The sequence below is a fragment of the Parasteatoda tepidariorum genome, chromosome 5 (genome assembly GCF_982258835.1).
Source record: "Parasteatoda tepidariorum strain Cologne lab strain chromosome 5, Ptep-v5.0, whole genome shotgun sequence".
Classification (NCBI taxonomy): Eukaryota; Metazoa; Arthropoda; class Arachnida; order Araneae; family Theridiidae; genus Parasteatoda; species Parasteatoda tepidariorum.
In genome coordinates this window covers 1,766,394-1,793,916 of record NC_141759.1, presented here as the reverse complement: position 1 = coordinate 1,793,916, position 27,523 = coordinate 1,766,394, and the positions used below count along the sequence as shown (strand labels likewise).

General features: G+C 29.0%; 1 protein-coding gene across 4 annotated transcripts in view; it reads left to right on the top strand.

Annotated features, from left to right (window-relative positions):
- The window catches only part of LOC107436085 (RNA cytidine acetyltransferase), a 59,108-nt gene that overhangs the window by 26,430 nt on the left and 5,155 nt on the right, over nucleotides 1-27,523 (top strand). For all 4 annotated transcript variants that reach the window (XM_087163109.1, XM_087163108.1, XM_087163111.1 and 1 more), the window contains 9 exons: nucleotides 14,678-14,787; nucleotides 16,686-16,836; nucleotides 17,568-17,781; nucleotides 17,931-18,032; nucleotides 18,401-18,475; nucleotides 19,830-20,008; nucleotides 23,467-23,515; nucleotides 24,617-24,794; nucleotides 26,185-26,357. In XM_087163109.1, coding sequence (XP_087019235.1) covers nucleotides 14,678-14,787; nucleotides 16,686-16,836; nucleotides 17,568-17,781; nucleotides 17,931-18,032; nucleotides 18,401-18,475; nucleotides 19,830-20,008; nucleotides 23,467-23,515; nucleotides 24,617-24,794; nucleotides 26,185-26,357 — 1,231 coding nt within the window. The remainder of the gene's footprint in view (nucleotides 1-14,677; nucleotides 14,788-16,685; nucleotides 16,837-17,567; nucleotides 17,782-17,930; nucleotides 18,033-18,400; nucleotides 18,476-19,829; nucleotides 20,009-23,466; nucleotides 23,516-24,616; nucleotides 24,795-26,184; nucleotides 26,358-27,523) is intronic.

Below are 27,523 nucleotides of genomic sequence, written 5' to 3'. Positions count from 1 at the left end.
TTCCAAATCCTACAATCAGGGAAAGAATAGAAAGAGGAATTGTTAAACCTATTATCAAAGCCAAAAGAACATTCGGTATGGGTATGATTTATTGTTTAAAATGTAAAAATTTTACTAATACTAAAGATGTTTATGAAGAAACTTCTAAAAATGGAAGATTGATGAGGAAAGGTATATGTGAAGTTTGTGGATCTAAAAAAAGTACTTTTTTAAAGAAAACGGGGTCATAAAAACAGTTTATTATGATCCCGAAAAAGGTTATTGTGGTATCAATGAATTAAAAAGAAAAACAGGTTTATCTCAAAAACAAATTACAGATTTTTTACATGAACAAGATGTTTATACTAGATATAAACCAATTATTCGTAAATTTAGAAGAAGGAGATGTTATGTTTCACATATTGATGATCAATGGCAAGCCGATTTATTATTTATAAAACCATTTAGTAAATATAATAGTGGAGTTAATTATATTTTAACAGTTATTGATATGTTTAGTAAATATGCTTGGGCTATTCCAATAAAAAGAAAAACAGGCGAAGAAGTATCAAATGCTTTCAAGTTAATATTTAAAGAACGAATTCCAGAGAAACTACAAACGGATAAAGGTACGGAATTTATAAATAAAGATACTCAAAAATTATTCAAAGATAATAATATTCATTGGTTTACTACTGAAAATGTTGAAATAAAATGTTCTATTGTTGAAAGATTTAATCGAACAATTAATGGAAAAATAAGAAAATATATGGCAGCAAATAATACAAATAAATACTTAGAAGTACTAGATAAATTAGTTTATAATTATAATAATTCTTATCATCGATCTATTAAAATGACACCTTCACAAGCCAGTCGGACAGAAAATGAAAGTATCGTATACAATAATTTATTTTCTAAAAAAGAAATAAAGAAACCAAAGTTTAAAATAGGCGATAAAGTTAGAATTTCAAAATATAAAGAAACATTTACCAGAGGTTATCATCCTACATTTACAGAAGAAATTTTTATAATATCTGAAATATTGAAAACAGATCCTATAACTTATAGAGTGAAAGATTTAAATGGTGAAGAAATTAAAGGAACTTATTATGAAAAGGAATTAGTAAAATATAATAAGAAAAATGAAACATATAAGATTGAAAAAATAATAAAAAGAAAAGATAATAAGTTATTCGTAAAATGGCTAGGTTACCCTGAAGAATTTAATAGTTGGATAGATGAAAAAAATATTATTCTAATTTAGGAATCATTTTTAAATCTTTCAATATCATAATCTTTTAATTTTAAATGATTAAATTTAGTATAATATTTTCTTTTATTCTGTTAAATAAATTAATAGCATTCGGATTATATTGAATTTCATGAGCTATTTTTATCTAAATTTTAAATCTCGTATAGTTTTATTATATAAACCTCTAATAACATAATAATGATAATTTTTATTCTTTTCTATTATTGTAAACATTGTTTTTCATTTTTTATTTTTAAGTCATTCATTTTAATTTTTATTATATCTAATTTCTTTTGAAGTTTATCATTATCATTAAATTCATTAGCATAATAATTAATTACAACATCGTTTACTTTTTTAGAAAATTCAGGTGAAATCCAACATTGTAATTAAATCCTTAGAAATCCCATTATATTTTAATTCTTCTACCTTTAATTTCATAGTCTCTAGAGGGCCCGAATTCGGGCCTTCTAGGAATTTAGCTAAATATAAAATTAACTCTTTAGATTCTTTATTTTCTAACCACTTTTTAAATCTTTTACCTCCTGATTTACATAACTTAGAAGCATTGAAATATCCAGTATTTTTATCTATTATTAATTTAAAATCTCCAAACAATCCATAATAATAACTATCTTTAATTTCGTAACTAAAGAGCTTATAAAGAAGATTATTATCAGATAAAAAAATCACACCACTCTGCGGTTAGAATCCCACGAAGCGGTCAATTTTTATCGCAAAGTGGCATGAAAAAAGTTTCTTCGATTTTCCTCCCGCTGATAAGGTCAGAGAGGAAAGTGTTTTAATTATTATTATGTAAATAAATGGAAAGTCATTATTTCGAAATATTTAATCAGATTAAAAGGAATAGCCATTCAAATTTAAAAATTACATTTGATAAGGAAGAAGAAAAATATTATTATGATACGAAAGACTTTGACCAATATTTAAAACAGAGATACAATTCGAGAATTAGTTTTTTTAAAAAGTTAAAAAGAAAATTGAACTTGATTTTTACAGTTGAAGCAGATGAAATGTTTTTAAAATTTTTAGATTATATGTATTTTAAAAAGAGTTTAAATTATAAATATTTTATGAAAAAGATATGTGAATATTATAATATTTCTAACAATATTAAGTTAGGTAGTCCTAAAAAACAAAACATTTATGATGAAATTTGGAATTCGTTTCTTAAAGAGACAGAAAAGTATTTATAAAAACTCCATTTAATAAATGGAAGATAAATTTTGTTGCGATTGTAAGACTTTGAAATCAGCTGACGAATTTTACAAATATAAAAAATATTTATTTAAAAGATGTATAGATTGTGATCTTAAAAGAAAATATATATATTATGAATGCGATTGTGGCAAAAATTATACTTATTCACATAAACAAAGACATTTTAGAAGTAATTTTCATATAAAACGTATGAACTCCTTTTTATAAAAGTATTTATAAATTTTCTTCCTTATAAATGAGTAACATGACAAAGGAGTTCAAACACTTGAGTAATGTACTCTCAACTTTCAGTATTAAAAAACTAAGAGAATTGATAACTAAACTTAAAATTCCTGTCCTGACTGATAAGAGATTAAAATCAAATATTATTGAATCAGTAGTTTCTTATATCAAAAGTACAGGAAATTATAAATCTGTTTTATCAGATTATTTAGGATTAGATGTTTCTTATTATATGGAAAACAAAACTAAACTATTTAATAAATATCCTAAGTATAGAAATGAATTAAAAAAAGTTTTTGATTCTTATAATTTAAAATATAAAGATGGTAAATTTATACCTAAAGAAGAAAAAAATATAATAACTGAAACTAATTTAAATGCTTTGTATAGGCCTCAAAAAATAAAAGATAAGGTAAAAGTAGAGGTAAATCTTAAAAATTTCTTTAAACCAGATTATAAAATTATTGAATTCAGAGGTCAATATATTGAAAAATATAAAGTTTATAGAAAACAATATAGAGTGGCAGGATCTAAAATTTTACCTGAACAATATTATAATATTTTAAGAAATATATTTAAAAGGGCTATTGGAAATATTACAGGAAAAGTAGATGTAATTATACATAATCCTAAATTAAATGTACCTTTTCATGATAAAATGATGTCAACTAAAACTGCTTTTAATGAATACATTGATAAATTATCCAGCCAAATTGAATATAAAGAACTCGATATAACAGAGTGTATATTTGATTTTAATGTCATCGAATTACCTCATGGTGGTAGACACAAGGCTTTAAAAATGTATTCTGAAACAGATCCAGCAAAAAAGAAAAGTATTTGTCAAATAAAAAATGATGATAATATATGTTTGGCTAGATCAATTGTAACAGCTTTAGCTATCCAAAATCCTGAACTGTTAAGTGATAAATTATGTACTGAAAAATTATCAAGTAATGAAATAATTTATATTAAAAAAGGTCGTGTTTTACAAAAAACATTAGCTATAAAATTACATGATGTATGTAAAATTCCTTTAGAAGTGTGTAGTTTAGAAGAAGTTAAAATATTTGAAAAATGTTTAGACATTCAGATCAATATAGTTTGTAGAGAAAATGGTAATGAAATTATATATAATGGTGATTATAAATCAACATGTATTTTTATATATAAGAATAGAAATCATTTCGATGTCATTACATCAATGACAGGATTTTTAGGTAAGAATAATTATTGTAATTATTGTAAAGTGGGTTATAAACGTTCAAATCAACATAAATGCCCTTTAAAATGTGATAGGTGTTTTGTTGAAGAATCTAATTGTGAAGGAGAGGAAATATTTTGTAAAAAATGTAATCGGAAATTCTTAGGAGAAAATTGTTTTGATAATCATAACAAGAAAAATTCAGAAGGTTTTACTGTTTGCAAATTACTATGGAAATGTCTAAAATGTAAAAGAAATATTAATAGAAATGAAAGGAAAACAGAAGAACATATATGTGGTGAATATCGTTGTAATAATTGTTGGAAATGGGTTATGAAAGGTCATGAGTGTTTTATGAAATATGAAAACAGTAAAGGAGGTGTATGTGAAGATAATTGTGTAAAAAATAAATGTAATAAAATAGATTGGTGTAAGAAATGTAAAACAGGAAAATACTTATTTTTTGATGTTGAAACCAAGCAAGATACAGGAATTCATGAAGTGAATCTAGTTATATGTCATGATTTTGATGGAAATGAAACAGAATTTAAAAATGAAAACGATTTTTGTGAATGGTTATTTAGCGAGGAACACGAAGGATATACAGTTATAGCTCATTATGGAAAAGGATTTGATTTTCAATTTTTAGCTAAATATTGTTTCAAAAAGCATATTAAAGTATTTACAATTTACCAAGGAAATAAACTAACATATATGAATGCTTATGGTTACTATATAAGATTTATTGATTCTATTAATTTTACAATGTGTGCACTTAAAAAATTTCCTAAAACATTTGGTTTAAATGAACTGGCCAAGGGTTATTTTCCTCATTTATTCAACAAACAAAAGAATCAAAATTATATTGGTAAATATCCAGATAAATATTACTATGGTTATAATTATATGGTTGATGAAGACAGGAAAAAATTTGATAAATGGTATGATTCCATTAAACATGAAACTTTTGATTTCCAAAAGGAATTTATAAAATACTGTAGATCTGATGTAGATATTTTAAGAAAAGGTTGTTTAGAATTAAGAAGATTATTCTTAGTAACTGTGAATATAGATCCGTTTAAATATGTAACTTTAGCTGGTCTATGTATGGCCATTTACAGAGATAAATTCTTGAAAGAAAACACAATAGCTATTGATGAAATTGTCATTCAAAAAGATCAGTACAGTAAAAAATCAATAGCTTGGTTAGATTACATATCAAAAAAGGAAAATATTAATATACGCCATGCTTTGAATGGAGGAGAGAAAAAATTACAATTAGGTGAAAAATGTTATAAGGTAGATGGATTTTATAAAAATACAGTATTTCAATTTAATGGATGTTTCTGGCATGGATGTACCAAATGTTTCACTAGAACAAAAGTAAACACTGTTAATCAATTGCTCATGGAAGATTTATATAAACGAACTAAGAAGATCAATAAAAATATAATTGAAGCGGGTTATGAATTGGTAAATATCTGGGAGTGTGATTTTGATAATAATAAGGATATGAAAAATTACATGAAAAAAGAATGGAAGAGAGATTTTATAGAACCTTTAAATCCTAGAGATGCTTTTTATGGTGGAAGATGTGAACCTACCAAATTAAAATATGAAATGAAAAGTAATGAAAAAGGCAGATATATTGACGTATGTTCTTTATATCCTACTGTAAATTATTTTGATAACTATCCAGAAGGTCATCCAATCAAAATATTTAATCCTAAAAAATACGATGAAAATTGGTATGGATTAATAAAATGTAAAGTACTTCCACCTAGAAAATTATATCATCCAGTATTACCTTATAAAGAAGAAAAATTAATATTTTCATTATGTAGAACTTGTTCTGAAACAATAAAATGTAATCATTTCAAAACCACTTTAGAAAAGAAAAAATGTAAGCAGTGTTATGAGATAAGAAATTCTGAGTGTAAACACACTGATAACGAAAGATGTCTAATAGGAACGTGGACTACCGATGAGATCAGATTAGCTGTTAAAAAAGGATATAAAATATTGAATATATATGAGGTTTGGCATTTTGAAAATAAAACAAATGAATTGTTTAAAGAATATGTTAAAACGTTTTTAAAGATTAAACTAGAAACATGCGATAAATGGAAAAACAATTTCAAAAATGAAGAAGAATACAGACAAATAGTTAAAGAAAAATTAGATATAGAATTAGATAAAATTGAAGAAAATCCAGGTTTGAGATTCATAGCTAAAATATGTTTAAATTCTTTATGGGGTAAGTTTGGTCAAAGAAATAACATGAAACAAACTGAATATGTGATGGAAATTGAAGATTTTTATAGAATTATTCTAAATGATACTATTAAAGATTTGAATATGAATTTTTTGAATGACGATTGTGTGGAAATGAGTTATAAAATGAAAGATATATTTGAAAAAAATAACTTCAATACTAATATATATATAGCTGCTTTTACAACTAGTTCTGCCAGAATTAGATTATATGAAATGTTAGATAAATTAGGAGATAAAGTACTTTATTATGATACAGATAGTGTAGTATATATAGACGACGGAACCAATAAAATTGAAACGGGATGTATGTTAGGAGAATGGACTGATGAATTGGGAAATGATAAATATATTACATCTTGGATAGCTGGAGCCTCTAAAGATTATGGGTATAAATTAAATGATAAATCTGTATATGGAAAAGTAAAAGGATTTAAAATGTCTTATCAGAGTGAAACCATATTAGACTTTGATAATAGGGCTAAAATAATAACAGGTGAAACAGATTATTTGGATGTAGAAATCAATCAGTTTAAAATCGAAAAAGATAGAAATATTTCAAGTATTAAAACAAATAAACGTTATACCTTTGGATACGATAAACGTAGACTTTTAGATAATTATGATACTGTACCTTTTGGCTTTTAAAAAAATGTTTCTTAATAAATGGATAAGATTACAGTCATCCTAAACATTCAGGGATTTATTTTTCCCAGTCGTAAGATTGTAAGAGAGATAGGATGGGTTCATTTAAATTTACCAATCGGTGAATATATTGGCGTATTTACACCTAATTGTGAATTGAATGATCAAGAATTGAAGATTGTACGTAAATGTACTTCAGAAGTACACGGATTAAGATTTAATAGAAATAAGAATAGTTTATGGATAAATCATCAAGATGTAAAAAATTATATAAATAACCTATATCAACTATATGGTGGTACATTTGCTTATAAAGGAGGTATTTTAGAAAAAGAGATATTAGATGAATTGAATATACCATCTATTGACATTGATGTACCTAAATGTACTAAAATTTTAGGACCTGGATGTTCGTTATACAAGTGTATGTATTACAGAAATTATATTACAAAAAATATTTCTAAATAAATGGAAGAATTTAATGACCTCAAACGATTTCCTGAAACATACAAATTAAATGAACTCGAGATAGGTAAATATAATTTAATATCATTGAGAAAAATAAATACAAAATACGGTGACTCTATTATAGCTAGATTAGAAGTAGACAATGAAGAGAAAGATTTTTATCTCTCGAAATGTCATGGTGAATTATCTGATAAAGCTATAAGAAAAATTAATAGTGGAAAATATATTTTTGATTTTAAAGGTAAAAATAAATATTACGATTATGAATTACATGTAAAATAAAAAACGATATTTTCAATAAGGTTTTAATAAAATAAAAATTATTAATATAAAAATAAGAATTTTTAAATATGCTGATTTTGTTAAATATTTCATAAAAAATGTAAAATATAGGTCTATTTTAAATTTTTTTAATATAAAAAATAGGAAATCAATAGTAGTATATGGAAAGGGCAAAAGTGTCCTCTAGCCCCCCCCATATACTACTCAAAGACTTGCATCTAAAGAATGAAATGAAAAAATTATTTGGATTTTTAAAATTGATACTGTCGTAAAATTATGGACAGTAAAAAAAAATTAAAGTTGCTATTGAAACTTTTCTGAAAATAAAATATTTTATTTAAAATTAAAGACTTAGTTTTTCTTTATTCAAAATATGTCAAGTATAGTACATGATAAAAAATTAAAATAGTACGCAACTCTTTGCGATATTTTATTTCATTCATAAAAGTTTTATTATATGAAATTCTTTTCAAGTAATTTATAATGTTATTGGCCACCTGAAAAGACCATTTGGTTTGCGTATAAGAACTCTCCGCTTTGTCGTTCCTCATTGCCTTCCCTTTCAACAAGTCACTGCTCTCCCGTTCTTCATTGCTTTCTCCCTTCAATAAATCCCTGCTTTTCCGTTACTCATTGCTTTCTTCCTTCAATAAATCCCTGCCTTCCCGTTCCTCATTGCTTTCTCCCTTCAATAAATCCCTACTTTCCCCTTCCTCATTGCCTTCTCCCTTCAAGAAGTCACCGCTTTCCCCTTCCTCATTGCTTTCTCCCTTCAATGAGTCACCGCTTTACAACTCCATATTAGTTATGCTACATTCAGAAATATTGCTCTGAATCTATGGTATGGAAAAAAAATGAAACGAATGTGGAAAATTTCATACGTGTACTCGCTATGTTGCAGCTTCCTCTTCTCGATTGCCAACGCGTCACAGTTCCTCATTGACCTTATTTCCCCCCCAGATCATTTACATTTCTAATAAAAAGATATGCTAATTATTTAGATTCAAAAATACCGTGATTTATCGTGAAGAATCGATATTTTCTGATGACAATAGAGTCCCGATTATCGAAGTTAATGTGGACCACAACTAACTCGGATAACTGAAAAACTGAGCAAAGAGTATAAGAAAGGAAAGAGTAGCTATAAATGTAATAAATTTAACAAATACAAAATTTATACGAGTACACCACATACAATTCATATAAGTAAAAATCTTACTTAAAAGAGCATATTTTAAGGAATCAAAAAGTTTTTACCGTATATTCTGGCTTATAACGCGCACTTTTAATACAAAAAATAACATTGGAATTTATGGGTGCGCGGTATACGTCGAATATAAAAAATTATAGCTTAAAAAGTTTAAATATGGAAAAATACTTTTATTTTAAAGAAATAACATACCTTTACCTATATACTTTATTGATTTTCGTTATTACATAAATAGTTCATTATATTCGTCTTCCGTTATTTCTTCCGGCATGTCATCACAATCTGTTTCGTCTTCATCATCTGTGTTAACCTCATCCATAAATAAACAGTCATCTTCTGATCCGTCCAGATTATTTGAAATGCTGCATTTTTTGAATGATTTTCTAACCATCTCAGGCTTAATTTCATCCCATGCTTTTAATATCCATTCGCACACTGTTTCCAAACTTGCATGATTATATGTCCTCCTTTTGTAAAGGTTCTCTCACCCTCCAACATCCAAGTGTTCCACTATTTTTTTAAATTGGCTTTAAATGGTTTGTTTAAGCAGACGTCCAATGGCTGGACTAATGGTGTCAATCCGCCCGGAATGACTGCCATATCGGTGTTACATTCTTTCAACAATTTTTTTGTATTATCTGTAAGGTGCGACCTAAACATGTCCCACACTGAAAGGCTTTCTAGTTTTCTTACGCAGCCAGGACGGATTTGCCAGACATATTTTACTCACAATTTAACACCATTTTCGTCCATCCAGCCTGTTTCGTGGACATGAACAAAAATATTTTTCGGAAAATTACAAACGGGAAAAGTTTTTCTCTTAAAAATAACCATTGGTTTTAGTTTCGTTTCATCCGCTAAGCAAGAAAGGGCTACGGTGAAATGAGATTTCTCATGTCTCGTTGTTATGATGACAGTTTTGACACCCTTTAAATCAATTGTTTTATTACCGATTATGTCGTGGGTCTCATCCATATTTCCTATTTGCGAAAGTAAATATTCCTTTCTTTCCCGCAGTTCTATAATATATTTTTGAAAACTTAACAATTTGCTATCCAAGTCTTTTGGTAGTTTTTGTGATACTTTGGTTTTTTCACGTAGAACTAAATTTTTTCGAGCCATGAATCAGCTACACCAACTCACAGTAGCCTTGAAATTTTCACTTTCGTGTGGATTGATCTTTGCTCATTTTAGAGCAAACAAGCGAACACAGTTTCTTGTTACAATCAAGCCATTTTGCCGATTTCCCAAAACCCAGTTTTCAGCATTGTCCTCTAACACCGGCCACTTTGTTAGTCCTGTACGCAATGCACACTTATCCTTAGGCATATCCATTGTTTTCTCTTCATTTTTCTTCCATTCACGCACCGAGATTTCCCCAATACTAAAATGTCTCACCGCAGCCAGATTTCCATTTTCTTTCGCAAATTGAATTACTTTGCATTTAAATCCAGCGCTGTGTTTGCTTCGTTTGATAGGAGCCATGTCTACTACTAAAAACTACACTGAATTTTTAGAGCTTGCAGTGTTTACTTTTCAAAGGCAGGGCATCAAATGGTGCGATTGGCAGCAGACAAATTACGTTTTGTCTCCTGATTTGTGGTATGCTTTTGAGACATAAACAATAGACAGCATTCCAGATACCCCTCCCCCCCCTACTTCTGAAATGTGGGGAACAACATTCTTGCACACACCTACACTGCTGAATACAACAATCTCTTTTCTCAGAATCACATTATTTCTCTTTCAACTCTACCCTCACATACATGTCAAATTCAGTTCTTTTATTTTTGCAAAAGATAGGGAAAAAACTTTTTATTTACGATCTTGAAAGACGAGATATTGCACATGTACAATCCAAATTTTCGTGTGCGTTATACGAAGAGTATATCTTAAAATTAAAAAAAAGTGTATTAGAAATTACAGGTGCGCTTTATACGGCAGGGCGCGTTACGCGCCGGAATATACGGTACTTAAAAAAGTCCTTAATCGTTTTACATTACTTTGGTGCTTTTCTGCAGCAATGTTTTGCTATTTTTTTAGGAATAACATGAAGGCTGGGGTGGCCTCTTCTTCTTGTTCGATATATTCAATAGCACTTTTGAAAGCTTTTAGTCTATCGGTCGGAGAGATTTTTATAGAGAGATTTTGATTTTCAACGTCACTGTCTTCATCATTTTCGCAAGATTTGTTTTCATTATTGACAATATTAACGATCCTTTCATCGGATCAAGTTGTTGCATTTTGTTTTCCTGAGTGTTTGGAAGATAAAATTCAGAGTCTTTTTTCCAGTGGAAGTTTTAAAAATAAAAAAATTAACTGGAAAGCAAAATATATCCTTGAAATATTTGATAGTTTGGTTAAAGCAGAAACTCAGATAATCGGAGCACTTACAATCGGGACTCTACTGTGATGCGATATTTATAATTCCTGTATTGTCCATCACTAGCGATCTTTCCTTTCTCTAAGTCTATCACCTGAGAGTTGTAATAATCTCGCTTAAATGGCAAAAATGGTTGTTGAGAGAATCAGAGGTTTTAAATTTTTTGTATTTTTAAAAATAAATTAAAAATTGTCATATTAATTGCTTCTTTTCTTTCCTATTTTTTTAAAATGAAATAGGAAAGTTCACTGTACATGTCATCTAAATTTGAATCTAATTTCTACTGTAACTTCATGGATTTCACAATTTACAAATTTCTGTTGGAAAGAAGGTTGAAAAATTAGATTTCTTAAATTAATATTCTACAAATATAAGAAATTGTTCTAAAAAGGTTAAGTTGTTTCATTTTGAAGGAAATAGTCTGCACTTTTGAATAAGAAAAAAAAAAAACTAAAATTCCTGGACCTTTCATTTGAACACAATAGACTTCAAAGTACAGAAATAAAAAAAATCACAAAAAACGTACCTGAAACAATTCGTAATTAAATATCTAATTTAAAAGATGAAAAATCAGGCTTTGTAATTAGTTTACAATTTTAGTCCTTTAGCTTCACATTGAATGCCCTATTTTTAGAGTCTAGGTTATACCTGCAATCTGGTCTATGCAGATAATACACACATAAATTCTTTATTTTATTATATATATGGATGCATGTTTTTGCTATCATCTTATTTAACTTTTCCTAAAGGAATTTCACTTCACCAAAAGAATCAAGGTGTATTTTCACCCCATAAAAATATTTCAGCTATATCTTTTGCCTATAGCCTTGTAGTTTCATTTCAAACCTAACATAATCAAGGGATTATCTGAACCAAGCAATGAGACAAACTCGCCTTTGCAGAAACTTTTTACTTAAGTGAAATTAACTTGATCTGCATTACCTAGAATGGAAAACCACAAAACTTACCCCAATGATTATGTAACTCCAACATATAATCTGACCGTTGTAGTTCAAACAATATTACATGGAGATTTTGTTGTTTTATGCTATGTATCACTTCGTATGTTTCCATCCGTAAAATTTGAAGTAACTGTGCATGAATGTAAAACAAATCTAGTTATTTATCATTAGTTTTTTTTTTAACTATTTAAATGGATGCATTGAATTCACAAAATAAATGCACTTATACTCAAGCTCAAAAGAATTTCACAAAATTTTCCTTTTTTCTTAGCAATTTCTTGCTGGTGCAAAAATTTCATTTGTGTCTTTTTCCAATTTCTTTCAACAGCTATAAACTTCAGCATGTTGAATTACGATCTTCTACAGCATTGTCTTAACTTTATACCTTACCAGGGATGAGATTTTTCCGCTTTTTAGCGGATTTCCGCTTTTTTTCACTTTTGTCTCTCGAATTTCTGCCTTTCTTATCAAAAACTCCGATTCTCTTAAAATTTCGCTTTTTTTTAAAATAAATATTCCGCTTTTTCTGAAAATTCAGCCACTGAAATATAATAATTATTTTTATTTCCGATTTTCAAAGGTAAACAGAACATTCAAACTACAAAGCTACCAACCCTTTCCGCATTTTTACTTACTTTAGCTATTTTCTCCGCTTTTACGCACAGATGATAAGATTTTCCGCATTTTTACCCGGCAGCCAGACAGCTCGTATTTTCGTAATTCAAACGACGCTGCTTCAGACAAGTCTTTTAGAAGTCGCAAGCCTGGAATCTGCTAATATCTCGATTCTTATTCACGCGATTTTAATATCAAGCATAGCTTTTCGTATTTACGTGATTTAAAAGTTGCATGTTGCGATTCTTATTTACGAGATTTAAAATCCGATATCGTGATTTGTATTTACGCCTTTTTAAAAACCTATGTAGCGATTCGTATTCACAAGAGTTTAAAATCCAATGTCGTGATTCGCTCATGCGGTTATAATATCAAACATCGATTTTCGTCTTATACGTGCTTTAAAAATAAGGCATTGGGATTTGCATTCTAAATTAGGCCTCATAATTCTTATTTATGCAATTTAAAATTTACGCATCATGATTCGTATTTACGCAATCTAAAAATTATGAATCGTGACTTGTATTTACGCGATTTAAAAATTTTATATCGCAGTTTGTATTTTGTCATTTTCAAAATCGTATATCTAGTTTCATACTCACGTGATTTCAAAATCCATAATCGTGATTCATATTCACGCTATTTTAAAATCCAGGATTGCAATTTGCATTCGCGCAATTTTAAGCTCAACTATTGCGATTCTTGTAAGAAGTAAATTTTTTCTTGATTTAGTTACTCTAAAGGTGACTGTTTTTCTATCGACGATTATTAGTATATGTAGGTGTTACAACATCAGCGAAACTGGAGTAGAATATATTTAAAACTTTTACTCTGGGCTTGCAAAGAAGAAAAAGTAGGATTTGTCACAAGATGTTTGAAGATGGGCTAACGACTAAATATAGCAAACATAAAAGATATAGCACTTAAAAAAAGATAATATTTTTTTTTTGGAAAAAGAGTTAATTAACTCAGCATCAAAATGCAAAATTTAAAAAATAATGTTGCTGTTATTTATGCTATAAAATGCAAAGTTCTTATCAAATGAAAAATAATTATCTAAACAGTTGCCGATTATCATGTAATTTTTCAAACTAAAATAGCAATTTTTGTATGTTAAGGAGTTACTATATATTTCTACTTCACAGTTATTGACATGTTTCACAGGGCTCTAGTTAGATCAGATTATAATTTAAACATAGTGATTTTCCAATTGTAAAAGTCTTATTAAATTATTTTCTTTTCAAAATAATTTAAAAAGTCATGTTACTGATATCTTTGCCTTAAATCATGTAACAGTATTTATTAACAGAAATGGAATGTTAATGTATGTTTAATTTGCTAAACCAGACAGTTTCTCAAGTAATAATTGTCTCTTATGTGAACTGAAGAAAAATATAATTTCTAGCTTTATTTTTTCAATTGGTAATTTTTCTTTTTACTAAATGTTAAGTATCGATGTAATCATTTATATAATAATAAATTAATACACAATTTTATGTCAACACATTGTTATTTATTATCTTAAACTGTCTGGAATTTATTGTTGACCGATTGCGCGTACGTAAAATTTACTTGCTTGGAAATTCAGCTTTTTTGCCTTTTGGCCAATCTCATCCCTGCTTTACATAAGATTGCTCACTCGACATTCCTCTTTGTGTTTTGCGGGCCACATTGTAATAGTCCGCAACACTCGGGATCAACAAAAATACAGGCACACTCAGTTACTTAAAGGATGTTTACTCACCAGCATTCTTACATACAGGATAACATGTAAAGCTGCAAAATCTCCCTAATGTCTTAATCTGAAATGATACGAATTTTAGACAAAATTATTGAATTTATGAATTTTAGACAAAATTTTGTACATTTTTATTATTAATATTAACTTTAAAAATGTGAAAATACCATTTATTGATCTTTCTTGATAATTCTGCAGGTATGAAGGAACTGGCCGTTCTTTGTCGCTGAAACTTATCAGTCAGATACGAGCTGGCAACTTTCATCAGGGTACTGATCACAAAAAGAAAGAAATGAGCAGGGATATTGGTAACTTATTACTCCTCTGGCTAAGAAATTTTGTTTATTTCTTATCTATCTACAAATGCATGGGTGCAGGAAATTGCCAGACCCTAATACTTCCAAAGAACACTGTTTTTTTTGTTGAAATTTCACTCAAAATTATAGCATTTTCTTTCTTATTTGGTTACTATAATTTTTCAAGATATTTTTAGGACATATATTTTTTATATTTTCAAAATTTTTTAATTATTTTTGCTTTAACAAGAAAAAAGAAAGAAATTCCTTTGATTTTATGCATATGTTAAAAATAACAGAAAAAAAATATATATTGAAATAGTAATACAGTCAATTCGCTATAACTCGAAGTACGATAACTCGAATATTACTATAACTCGATTTTTTTATGAGGTCCCGACCCTTTTATCTTCAATTTCATGTTAATTATTCTCGATTACTCGAATTTTACTCCCTTTAACTCGATTTTTTTTTGATCTTTTAAAGCAAGAAAAAAACCTAGGAGCTGATATCTTGCCCCCTCCTTTGCAAAACACACACAAAGTCTTTCGAACTCTTCATGGAGAAGCTAAAGCTGTCACTCTTGAAGTATGAGAACAGTGGTTAAATGAAACGTTACCAAATTTACTTCAAGGATACAGTTAAAATTATGTTTTCAATATTGATGAAATGGGTTTATTTTTTAAATTTCTTGAATGAGCAAGGAACGTTTGACTGTCCTAGTTGAAGGAAATGCGTCGGGGACAAAGAAATTGCCCTTACTTGTTATCGGAAAATACCGAAATCCCCGATGTTTCAAGAATGTAAAAAGGTATCCCTTGGATTACAAGTCTAACAAAAAGTTTTGGATGACATCAGTTTTATTTGAAGACTATGTAAGAAAATTGGATGGGGAATTCTTCGCTAAAAAAAGAAAAGTGATACTCTTTATGGATAAAAGCACAGCACATAGTGATCTACCTAATTTGAAAGCAGTAAACTTGCAGTTTCTCCCGCCAAACACAGCAGCAAAGTTGCAGCCGATGGACCAGGGTATCATAAAGTGCTTCAAACAGTCTTATCATAAATGGCTTGTCAGAAAAATGATCTTAAATATTGTAAGCATTTAGAAGATTTGTAATTAAAAAGCATTAATTAAATAATCCGACAATATTTTGAAAGTCCAAAACCGAAACTAACGGTAAGTCGAACTTCCGATATGTCAAAGTTTTTCGTGAGTCCTATCAGATTCGAGTTATCGTGAATTCACTGTAATTTATAAAATTAAATTTAAATCTCCACTCATACATTTTAGCAATTCAAACTAATAAATAAACAAAGTGACATATAAAGATAGATGTGTTGTATTTAATATTATAAATATATTAGTTAACTAAAATATGTTTGAAAACTGACAAGCTTATTTCCTATAATTGAAGTGAAATTAAATTTTTTTCAATTTAAGACAATCCTAGGAATCATTTGTCACCCACTTTAAAACTTTTCCTGGTAGTGAACACTCTGATTCTGCTACAACATAGTTTTTTTTAAACCAGATCTTTCTGAACAGCTGTGAAGTTCCATTGTATTTATTTAGTTGTTATTCTAATTATCCAATCTGTTATGATAACAAAAAGATATTCTTCTACTCCTGTGGTTATTTCAAACCTAACACTTGCTACGCTGTTTTCTTGCACAGCTTTTATTATTTCTACGAAATATCCATGTAGTTGGAAAATTTTTCCTCACACTCTATTGAGACTGTGACGTTTAGATATAAGAATAAATCAGGGGAAACATGTTAACAACAATTTATTTATAGGAACGTATTGTGTGGAAATAAATAATAATGTTTTTTCAAAATAAATATTGATGTTTTTTTTCTACAGCTTTTACATTTAAATAGTTTTTTATTCCATACCTTTCTTTAGGCCCTACTTTAATTGAAATATCACTGAACGAAGCAATTCGTTATGGAAATGACGACCCAGTAGAAAAATGGCTCAATGATTTGTTATGCCTTGAAGCTAGAACTGAAAGCATGCTAGGAAATGCTTTGCCTCCCTCTGACAGTTGTAGATTGTATCCTTTTTGCAGGTTTTTATATTTAGTAGATAGTCTCTTCTATAAAATCTATTCAAGTTTAAATTGTTTTCTTTACACTTCCTCTAACCATATACCGGTATAAAGCAAAATTAAAATTTTTTTTATCAGCCCATGTTCAGTAATGCTGCTTTTTCAATCATTTTAAATTCTAAACTGTTGATATTATTAATTAAAAAAATTTTCTCAAAATATGGGGAGCATTATAGGGTTTATTCATCTTAGGATCTGCTCTGCAGCCACGAAAGTTTCAGTGAGAAATATTTCAGAAACGTTTCAAAACACTTACCAGGGGTCTGTCTAGGTTTTTCTGAAAAGTACCTATTTTGTGAAAATTTTGACATAATTTGCGAAAAATTATATTAAAAAATCAACACAAAAACATTGTAAAAATATAGATTTATCGTTTCTTGTGGGTTACAAAAATAAAATTTTAAGAAAAAGTATTTTGTGAAAACCGTTTTTCCTAAAGTTGAATTTGTGAAACTACCGTTTTACCTAAAATTGAATTTGTGAAGGTACAGCTAAACGGCAGTAAATTTGGGCTGGACAGACCCCTGCTTACTTATCATTATTGAGGGCAGGAAGAGCAAGGAAGAGAATAAAATCATCAAAACCAGTATGTTTGTTTTATGAGACTGCAATGCCTATCTTATTAATATAGAAATGAAGAGTATTTTTTGAAAGTATCCCTTAATGAGTGATCAAAGGTATCGTGTTAACAAAAAAGCTCTTTTCAGTTACAATAAGTGTGCTGAAAAATTTCTACAGCAAATTGTTTATCTCTTTGTAACATCTCACTACAAAAACTCTCCAAATGATCTGATGATGATGGCTGATGCCCCTGCCCATCAAATATTCTGTCTACTTCCTCCTCTTGGCAGCACTACTGAATTACCTCCTCCTGTTCTCTGCACAATTCAGGTGACTTCTTTTACTATTAGACTCAGTTGTCAATAATTTTTGCACTGAAAGTTGAATGAATATCACACATGTTAAAATGATTGTTACATAGGATGTTTTAAATCTCCATTTTAAAAATGAATGTTTTCTATGCTCTTCTTGTCTTTTAGGTAGCTGTAGAGGGTAAAATATCTGCAGAAAACTATAGTTATGAGCAATCCCATGGCCATAGGGCTTCTGGCGACTTAATTCCCTGGATTATATCTCAGCAGGTGACTTCCTCTTGAATTATTTAAGCTTATTAATTGTTTTAATTCTATGTTGCTATTAATTCTTGTTGTAATCCTGTATCATAAACTATTCTTAGTGTTTGTTTATTTAAAGAATTACAAGTATGTATTTATTAAAATATAATAAAAAATTTTTTTTTTAACATTTATTTTTATTTATGTCCTCATTTTTCGCGGGGCGATTGCTCTGAGGATAGAGTGCTCGCCTCTCCAGCCCAGGTTTGAATCTTGTTCCCAGATCGCACCGAGCATAGTAATGACCGAAAATTGAAAATAAATAAAAGAACTAATGTTTTATTTGATTTTGTTTTCTGATTACATTGTAGGCTTACAAATTTTATTATTTTCAGTTCCAAGAAGAGAGTTTCACCAATTTTGCTGGTGCTCGAGTAGTGCGAATTGCTACTCATCCTGATTGCCAAAGAGTGAGTTTAAAGTTTTTACTTAGTTATTTAAATAGTAATTTATTTAAAAAGTAAAAATTTTCTTTAAGGGCTGTTCATATTTTAATCTGTACCAAATCTTTCTTTGGAAACGTAAATTTCATTTTGGACGAAATTTAAACAGTCATTTTCATTGTCTAAACTATAACAAGTTTTTAACAGAATTAAGTTGTTTAAAAATTTTTAATATCTGTTTAAACTTTGAAATAAAAGGTGTCATACCTTTACCTCACATTTTATTGAAAATTTTTTTTTTTGATAATATTCTAGCTGACTCTGCCAGCTAATCGGTCTCTTCTTTTTTTTTTTCAAGCACCTCAACCGTGGTGCAAATGCTTAAAGGTGCTTATTTTTGACTTTCATGTTTTAAAAGCCTTTAATGGTGCTTTTTTTATTGAGTGTTGTTAAAAAGTGCTTAATTTCCCCTTTTCGAAAATGAGATTTTTTTCTTTACCATGTTGATTTTCACCTTGTATTATGCAAAAGCGTTATTTTCATATTGTTCTATTCAACTAAATTCTAAATTCATTCAGACACAATGCATTTCGGTGTACCGTCGGTCCGTAGCGTATGAATGTGCCAATCATTTTACATGTTTGATGATATACTTGCGGGTCCCCATGTGTGTATACTGAGCTAAGTTCGGTGAGGTTTTTGCACTCTCGTGTGCAAGTCTGATGCATTTTGCATGATATTCTCAATTGCAGGCTTCATTTTCCACTGAAAAGAGTTCTGTGTCAGCAACAGGTTATTTTATCATGATCATGTAAAGTCTTTGAAAATTATTTTGTAATTTGTTAATGTATATATTGCTTTAAATATTTTTTAAGTGCTTAAAAAGTACTTAAAAGGTGCTTATTTTTTGTTCAAAAACTTGGCTTAGCACCCTGTCAACGTTATTGTTGAAAAAAGCAGATTTATAAAAATGTATTTTTAAAATAGTGCTACTTTTTTCTGTACAAGGTTATTTTAAAAAAAATATTTGATTATTTCTCTTTTGTATTTAAAGTTTGGTTTATGCAAAAAAATAACATAGAAAAAAAAATCATTTTTTAGCTTTGTTTTCTCTATTTTGTTTGTAATTTTATAAATTAAATTATTCTTTTTTCTGCCTTTTTGTAATCCTTTTTTTTAAAAAGAATGTATTGGAAAATATTCTTTTCGTGCGGAGGTTATTCATCACTTGGTTTTATTAAAAATTTCTGTATAAATATATCATGTGATCAAATGTATAAAGTTTTTTTTTTCCTCACATGTATACATAAAGTATAACAGAATACACACCTGAACAATTATTTATTTTTTTTACTTGATTTTAATTTCTGTTAACTTCTAGATGGGATATGGAAAGAGAGCCCTTCAACTATTGTGCCAATATTATAACTCTGAAACCAATGACTCAGCATCATTGAACGAAAGTAGAGTTATGCCATTACTCTATGAATTGAAAGATTCACCTCCAGAAAGGCTTGAATACATCGGAGTTTCGTATGGCTTGACAACAGAATTGTTAAAGTTAGTATATTGTATGGTATGCATTTATGTTCAAATCGTACAATAATGATTTTGTAGAGCATATTTGTTTTTTAAAACTTATGTCAAACACAAAGAAACACTGCTTTCTATCATAATTAAATATTTCATTAACTTTATGTACCAAGTGTTATTTAAAAAAAAATGTACCATTAAAGAACTTTTTACAAATTGATTTATCTTAACAGACCTTACAGGATTTTTATTTTTAAAAGAAATCTTTAATATTATACAGACCTGTCAGCTCTCCAGGGCTAAACAGAAGAAGGGCTGGTTCATTCCTTACTCAAAGCTGAAGCTAGGATTCCCCACAGATCTCAAAAATCACAACTAAAGGATAGGATGCTTTTTAGAATCTCTGTAAGAAATAAGTTCGACACTTTTGTGATAATAGCTGTCAAGCTTTACTCAACTAACAAATTATTTCTGTTCAAAAATATAGTGTTGGTACATTTCTTGGTATTCCTTTTAGTATTAAAAAATAAAATTTTAAAGTTAGGCTAAATGGTCGTCGTCATCATTTTTTAATTTTAGTTTTTAACTTTAGCTGTTAAATAAAAGAAAGCATGTAAAGGCACTTTTATAGTTACATATTGTTCGATAACAATAGTTTATTGATTGGGATGTCTAATTTTTATATATTTATACATTATCTCACTAAAAAACAAAAACCTTAAATGCTAATTACTAAAAAATTGATCTTTGCGTCTATAATAATGGAAATATTACGCATAAATTAAGGTGTTATAATTAAATTTTGCCGTCATTGGCCGTCCACCACCACATATAACACATAAAGGTGAATCGGCTAGTCCAATGCAAAATAAATGATTCTGTAGACAGTCATGCCCCGTTAATAGTCTAAAGGCTGCAACCGCAACTGATCGCGGGTGGTCAGGAATAAAAGCTGAGTTTGTTAAAAGAACACTCCAAGGCTTGCCATCGCAAGCTCGAGTGGCAAAATTTCTAAAAGTCTTTGATATATGAGTGATGTCAGCAGTTTAATGGAATGGAGGCTTGCTTTAGTTTTGGGCTGTTGGAGAATTGCAGCTCCTCTTTTGGCAAGCATATCTGCCATCTCATTTCCATAAATACCGCAGTGTGAGGGTACCCATTGAAAATATATCTTGTGGGAAAGTTCTTTTATGGTTTCCTGGCACTGTTTGACTAACATGTTCTTACACTCTTGATAAGAGGAGATGCCCTGCATTGCTGAAGTTGAATCTGAAAGGATAACTGCTTTCTTGAAAGAGTTCTGGGTCAATGATAGTTGTTGAAGAGCCACATGGATAGCTTTCAGTTCTCCATCAAAATGCGTTGAGTAAGCTCCTACGGGTAAGTAGAAACTGAAAAGCTTGCTAAAAACTCAAACTCCAGCCCCCTGGTCCCTAACAGTCAGAGAACCATCTGTGTATATATGTATCCATTCCCCAGCTGGAAATCGCTGCTCAATTGTATCCAATGCAATAGTTTTTATTTGCTCTGGACTCATTTCTTTCTTATCTACTTTTATATTCAGGTCCAACCGCACATCAAGGAAACTATAGTCCAAAGGGTTTGTCAAAAGCAGCAGTGCAGGTTTCAGTGCTCTTATGTCTTGGTATTGTTCAAGGCGAGAGACACACTGTAGGAAACCATTTTGCGTCTTCAGATTTCTTTGTCTATTATTATCATAATTCCTCCAATAAGAATTACTTGGCAACCGAATAAGTCTCTGATGAAGGATAAAAGCATTTTTCTGAATTAGGTTGATCATTGGTTGGTTTGCCGAAACCAACTGCATTACCAAAATGGGAGTAGTTTTAACAGCTCCGGTTATAATGCGCAATGCCTGATTTTGAAATACCTCCAGAGGTTGTATCACATCTCCCGTTGCCGAGATCAATATCTCACAGCAATAATTTAGTATCGGTCGAATATACATTTTATATGTCGTGTTGAGAGTCTCTCTACCACATCACCATTTGACACCTGCCAAGCTTTTAAGAATAGGTAGCCTAATAGCTCAAAATGTAAAAAAAAAAAAACTTTTTTCACTTAGCGATCATTTTAATTTTAAAAATACCCTAGCTGCTTTATTACAAACATAATTACATTGCTTTATTACATTTTGTTATGAACATTGATGTAAGCCTCATTAAGAATACATTATTAAATTTAAGATCTAATTTTATGTTTGTAATAAAGCCGCTAGGGTACTTTTAATATTAAAATGATAGCTAAGTGAAGAAAGTTTTTACTCAATTTAAGCTTGATTTAAAATGAATATATTAACTCTCTTACGCATATTGGATTAATATCTTACCCACAAAACTCAGTCTTAAAGCTTTAGAACATTTTTTCAAAATGTCTGATAAAGCCAGTATATTTCTCGAAACATGTTATATGATGCTTAATTATGAAACTTAATTTTTTCTGTAACATGAATACAATGAAAACATAACTATAAAAATATCAAATTTTTTTAAAACAAAAGTAAGACAGCTTACAACTAGGGTTAAAATAAGTGGTTGTTACTCCTAATTTACTCATAAAAATTTAAATTTGATGATTAGAAAATTTTACCCAGTCACTATTTTTGACACCTAATTTTTAAAATACATTTGCTCCCACGATTCAACTCCTGGCGGAGCTATATGATGGGCATAAAGTTACAAGTTTCATCTCCCTCACTCCTAGTATCAGGGGGTGGCCAGGGGTAAGATACGAAATTTGAATTTGAGCTTTTTTGAAATGTTTGATTTAAGACTGTTCTATCATAATTTCATTTCCATTGATGTTAGTTTTTTCAGATGTTATTTATCACTTGTTTGGCCCCTGTTCTGTTGCAAATTGTGATTCTTCAAATAAAAGTTTTTGTAAAATATAATTCTCTTTTTTGTGATGAGTGCCCTTTTTTGGAAACCTGAAAAGTTTTGCACTAAAAATTATAAGAAAGAATAAATATTGTGGCTAGAAATATAATTTTGAAAATACGTCTAGCTGAACCATTTTTGCGACTAAGAAATAATATTTAGGTGCCATTAGCACCTTACATACAACACACAGCTCATGTTTTGAATTGGTAATATTAATCTGAGAACTCTAAAATATCTTATCTGCTTCAGTTTTAGGCATTTCTCTTGTTATTTTAGCTGATTTAAGTTTCTTTTTTAAAAAGCAGGAATTTAAAGGTTGACTTACATACCAAATACAAGCCAATACAAAAGCGAGTCACCTTGCACAGTTATTGCTTATAACTAATTTTAGATGACCTTATACGCAGGAAAATATTACACATTGTTTTTTACATTATTTCTTAATTTTATGTTAAATGTTGACATGAATAATATATTACTTATTAGCTTGAACTGTAACACTACAATAATTATTTTTATGAGAAGATTGAAAAAAATCCCCAATATTAGTTTTAACTGATACGCTAATGTTATCTGTTACAGATTTTGGAAACGAGCTGGATTTGTACCGCTATATATCAGACAAACCACAGTAAATAAATTTTTTTTTCACCTTTCAAAAACTAATGCTTGACTCTTGAATGTTTGAAGATAAATGAAGTTGAATGTTTGAAGATATTTTATTTTTATTTGATTATTTTAATTTATGTAATTAATTATTGACTACCTTTTATGCAAAAAAAGAAACTCAGGTTATATATATATATATACATATATATATATATATATATATTTATATTGTATCAATCTGATTATATAAATTGCTCTGTAATAAAATAATAAGTTATTATTTTGTGGCATTATTCCAATTTTTTAAATTTAGAGAAAGTTTTAGAATAAGTCTTAACTTTATTAAGATTCCTTTTCTGCTTTCATTACTCGAAATCCCCTAGAAGTAATAAAAAATTAGTTTAAATGCTGTTTTTTTTATTTTTAATTTCAATGATTAGAATTTATAATTAAAGAAACAAAACTGAAAACCTGGTTAAAAATAGATTACATTAATATGTTAAAAATATATTATTTATTTTAGTTAAATTTGCAATACTTAAAATTTTTAAACGGTGGTTTAACTTTAGAAAGATTTTAATTTTGCTTTCATTACTCAAAACCTCTTTAAAATCATGAGACAAATTAATTTAACTATCATTTTTTTTATTTTAATGGTTAAAATAAATAATTGAAATAGGAAAAAAAAGCATGTTTATAATTGTTAAATTATTTTTTCTAATTGTATATATTGTATTTTAGAAATGGTAGGAAAAAAATTTTCAAATTAAAAAGTTTCTAATTGGAAAAAGTTCGAGTAGGTCACCACCACACATGATTCATAAAATATTTGAATGAGGCTTAGTCAACATTTTTAAGTACTTAATTGAATATTTAAAACAAGTAAACTAAAGAAATTATTTTTGATATTTTACTGATTTCTTATTGTTGTATAGCTTTCGTATTCAGCAATTTTAAAATTTGTTGCAACTTGCACTTAATAGCTTTTAAAAAGCAGATTTAATTTGTTGAAGAAGTCTAATGTTATCTGAATGTTTTAAATATGTAAAAAATATTTCAATTTACTTACAGAGAACATTATACAATTTTGTTTTTAAAAGTTTTAAATTATTTGTTTGAATAGAGTGATGTGACTGGTGAACATTCTTGTGTGATGGTGAAGTCTGAGAATCAGTGGTTGAAAGATTTCTACTCTGATTTTTCATCCAGATTTGTATCCCTCTTGCCTTCTGCTTTCAAGTCGTTCAGTGGGTCACTCGCCTTAAGTGTTCTGCACTGTAAACATTTGAGACCCATAAAAGGTAATTATTGCGGAGGTTTTTGAAATCCTTAAAAGCACTTATTTATTTTTGGTTGTTGAGTGTTTCTCTTTAAATAGTGGTTTCCAACTTTTTTAGCTGTGAGAATCATTTGTAAAAAAAGTTTTGAGGTTCACCAGTAACTTTACTAAAATGACAAGCTTTCCTCTTCCAGAATTTAACTTTTATTTCAAATTCAAAACTTTTCAAAGGGAAATTTTTCAAAATTTTATGTTTAAGAAAAGGATTATAAGATCTATCATAAATGATAGCTGTTTATTGGGTAGCGGTCTTTTAGTTTCAGGATCCTAAAATATTCTACTTATTAAACCAGTGATACACTACTGTTATTATATGTAATGTTTAAATGCATTGTTTCAATTCTTTATAAATGAACATTTTTATATAAAGAAAGAAACATATTGTATTTAGCCCGTCCAAATACCAATTACGAATACTACAATTAGCTGAATACAAGCTAGTCATAAAATTTAATGTGGGCAACCATGGCATAGTTACCAACTTATACCTTTTTTATATAAATTTTTCTAATAGTGCTTTTTAACTTAATGCTTGAATAGTTAGATACTTCATTTGATGAATTTGACTAACAATTTTTTGTCTACCACAACAAAATATTTAAAAAATTGTGTTTCTGAAAACTCTCTCATTAAATGGCTCTAGAATTGTCAAATTCTCCCAAAATGTATCTTTTAGTAATATATCTTTAATTAAATGTATCTTTATATTGTATCTTTTAGCAATTATTGAAATACGTGCCCATTAAATTTGTAGACGAGCTTTTAGGGGAGGTAGGGCACATCATAAGGAATTGTCATTGCAAGGCACTTTTCTATCACGAGTGTGTTGTTTGACTGTCTTTAAACCAGTACTTTTATTTATTTCAATTTCATGATTTCTATTGTCAAAAATTTCAAGAAATAGGAACAGAAACAGCACTTTTTATGAATGATTTGGTGACTTTCTTGATAAGCTCCCCAAACAATCAAATTACTATAAAATAGCTATTTTTGTGTATTTGAACACAATTTTCAACAATAGTTGTTTGAAAACGTAAAAATAACATGAATTAAGATAATTTAGATAAATGAAAGTACCTGTTCAAAGGCGAACATAAAAAAAAGTTTCTAATAGGAAAGTTCCCCTAGCAGGACATTTCCATGAAATTCTTAATCCTTGTGAAGTGCCCTGCCTCCCCTGGAAGTTTGTCATAATATTAACGAGACTTCCTGTATAGATATCGGCATGTGCATACAACTGTGTATATTTTTTTATTAGTACATTTAGTAGTGGGTAGTCCTCAAAGTTTTTCTTTTCTTTACAAAGTGGGTGGTCTTTACTACTAAAAAAATTCTGTTTATATTTCTCAAAGGTCTCTCAGCTGCAGAGATGCAATGGTTTGTGGGTCCCCTCCAGCTCAAGAGGTTGGCAGCTTATAGTAACAATCTGATTGACCACCACTTGATACTCGATGTTTTGCCAGGAATCTCCAAGCTCTATTTTTCCGGACACCTCGGCTCTCACTTTTTGTCGTCTCTTCAAGAGGTATAAATCAAACATATATTTTTAAAATTGCAATAAACTATTGTTTTTTGTATATATATATTATGTAATGATATAAAATCTAATGGTACTGATTTATAAAACATGTCAGTTTAATTATAAAAAGAAAAAAAAAGTTTTTGTAAAGGTTTATTTTTGTTTGGAGTAAAGGAGGGTAGAATAGATATAAACCTGTAATTAAATTTTATGACCACTCATTGGTGAACGTGTCATGCGAATTATTGGCTTGTAAAAATGCTCTCAAAGCAGTTAATTAGTAGGCCAGATAAATTCATATTTATATTATAAACAATAACAAAGGCATAATACTTTAGAATAGTTTTTTAAAAAAAAGTATTTTGTGTATAAATAGACTCTTTAAAACCATTCGTAATACAAAGAAATATATTAAATGAAATTATATTATTTAAGCAAATTACAATAGCACCAAATTACCAGAAGTGTGTCAGCAAATCAAAAGTGTTTGATAATCAAGGAATTTTTAATCAGAGTTTTTTTTGTGTGTGGGGGGGAGGGGGTTAACTTCTGCAATCAAGCATAAAACTATCGCTCACATTATTAAAGACCCTTAACTTCTCTGTTATAAAAGTAAATTGGTGCCCTTCCTAATCCTATGAAGTCACATAAGTGGCAGAAGTGAAAGCATTTACTTTTTCGTTTTGCATTGTTTGGATTATATACTAATTATTCTAAGGTAAAAGCTGATTCTGTGTAAATCTCCTATTTTTTACTTCAAAACAGATGATTTTAAGTAAGTTCCTGTTGACACGATCTCAAATTTGAGGTAGAGACAATGTGATTATTCAGTCATAGCTGCAAACTCTACTGGATTTTACCAGTTTCATAAAAATTCTCCTGGTTTTTGTACATTTTAGAAAATTCCCTAAAATTAATTAAGTTTCTTTAACCCTTTTGCTCCATCTGTCACATATACGTGCCAGCAAGAAACGCACTCACTTCCCGACCGACACACCGGTGTGCCAGAGCGTTTTCTCGTTCACTTCCGGCTGTCACTCATTTGTGTCAGTGTCCTGGAATGTTTTAAAAAATAAAATTTCTGCCAGAAGATGGCATTGTATGTCCATATGGTTTCAGATACTTGTAGGTTTGACCTTCTACTCAAAATGAGAGTAGTATGACTCACATAC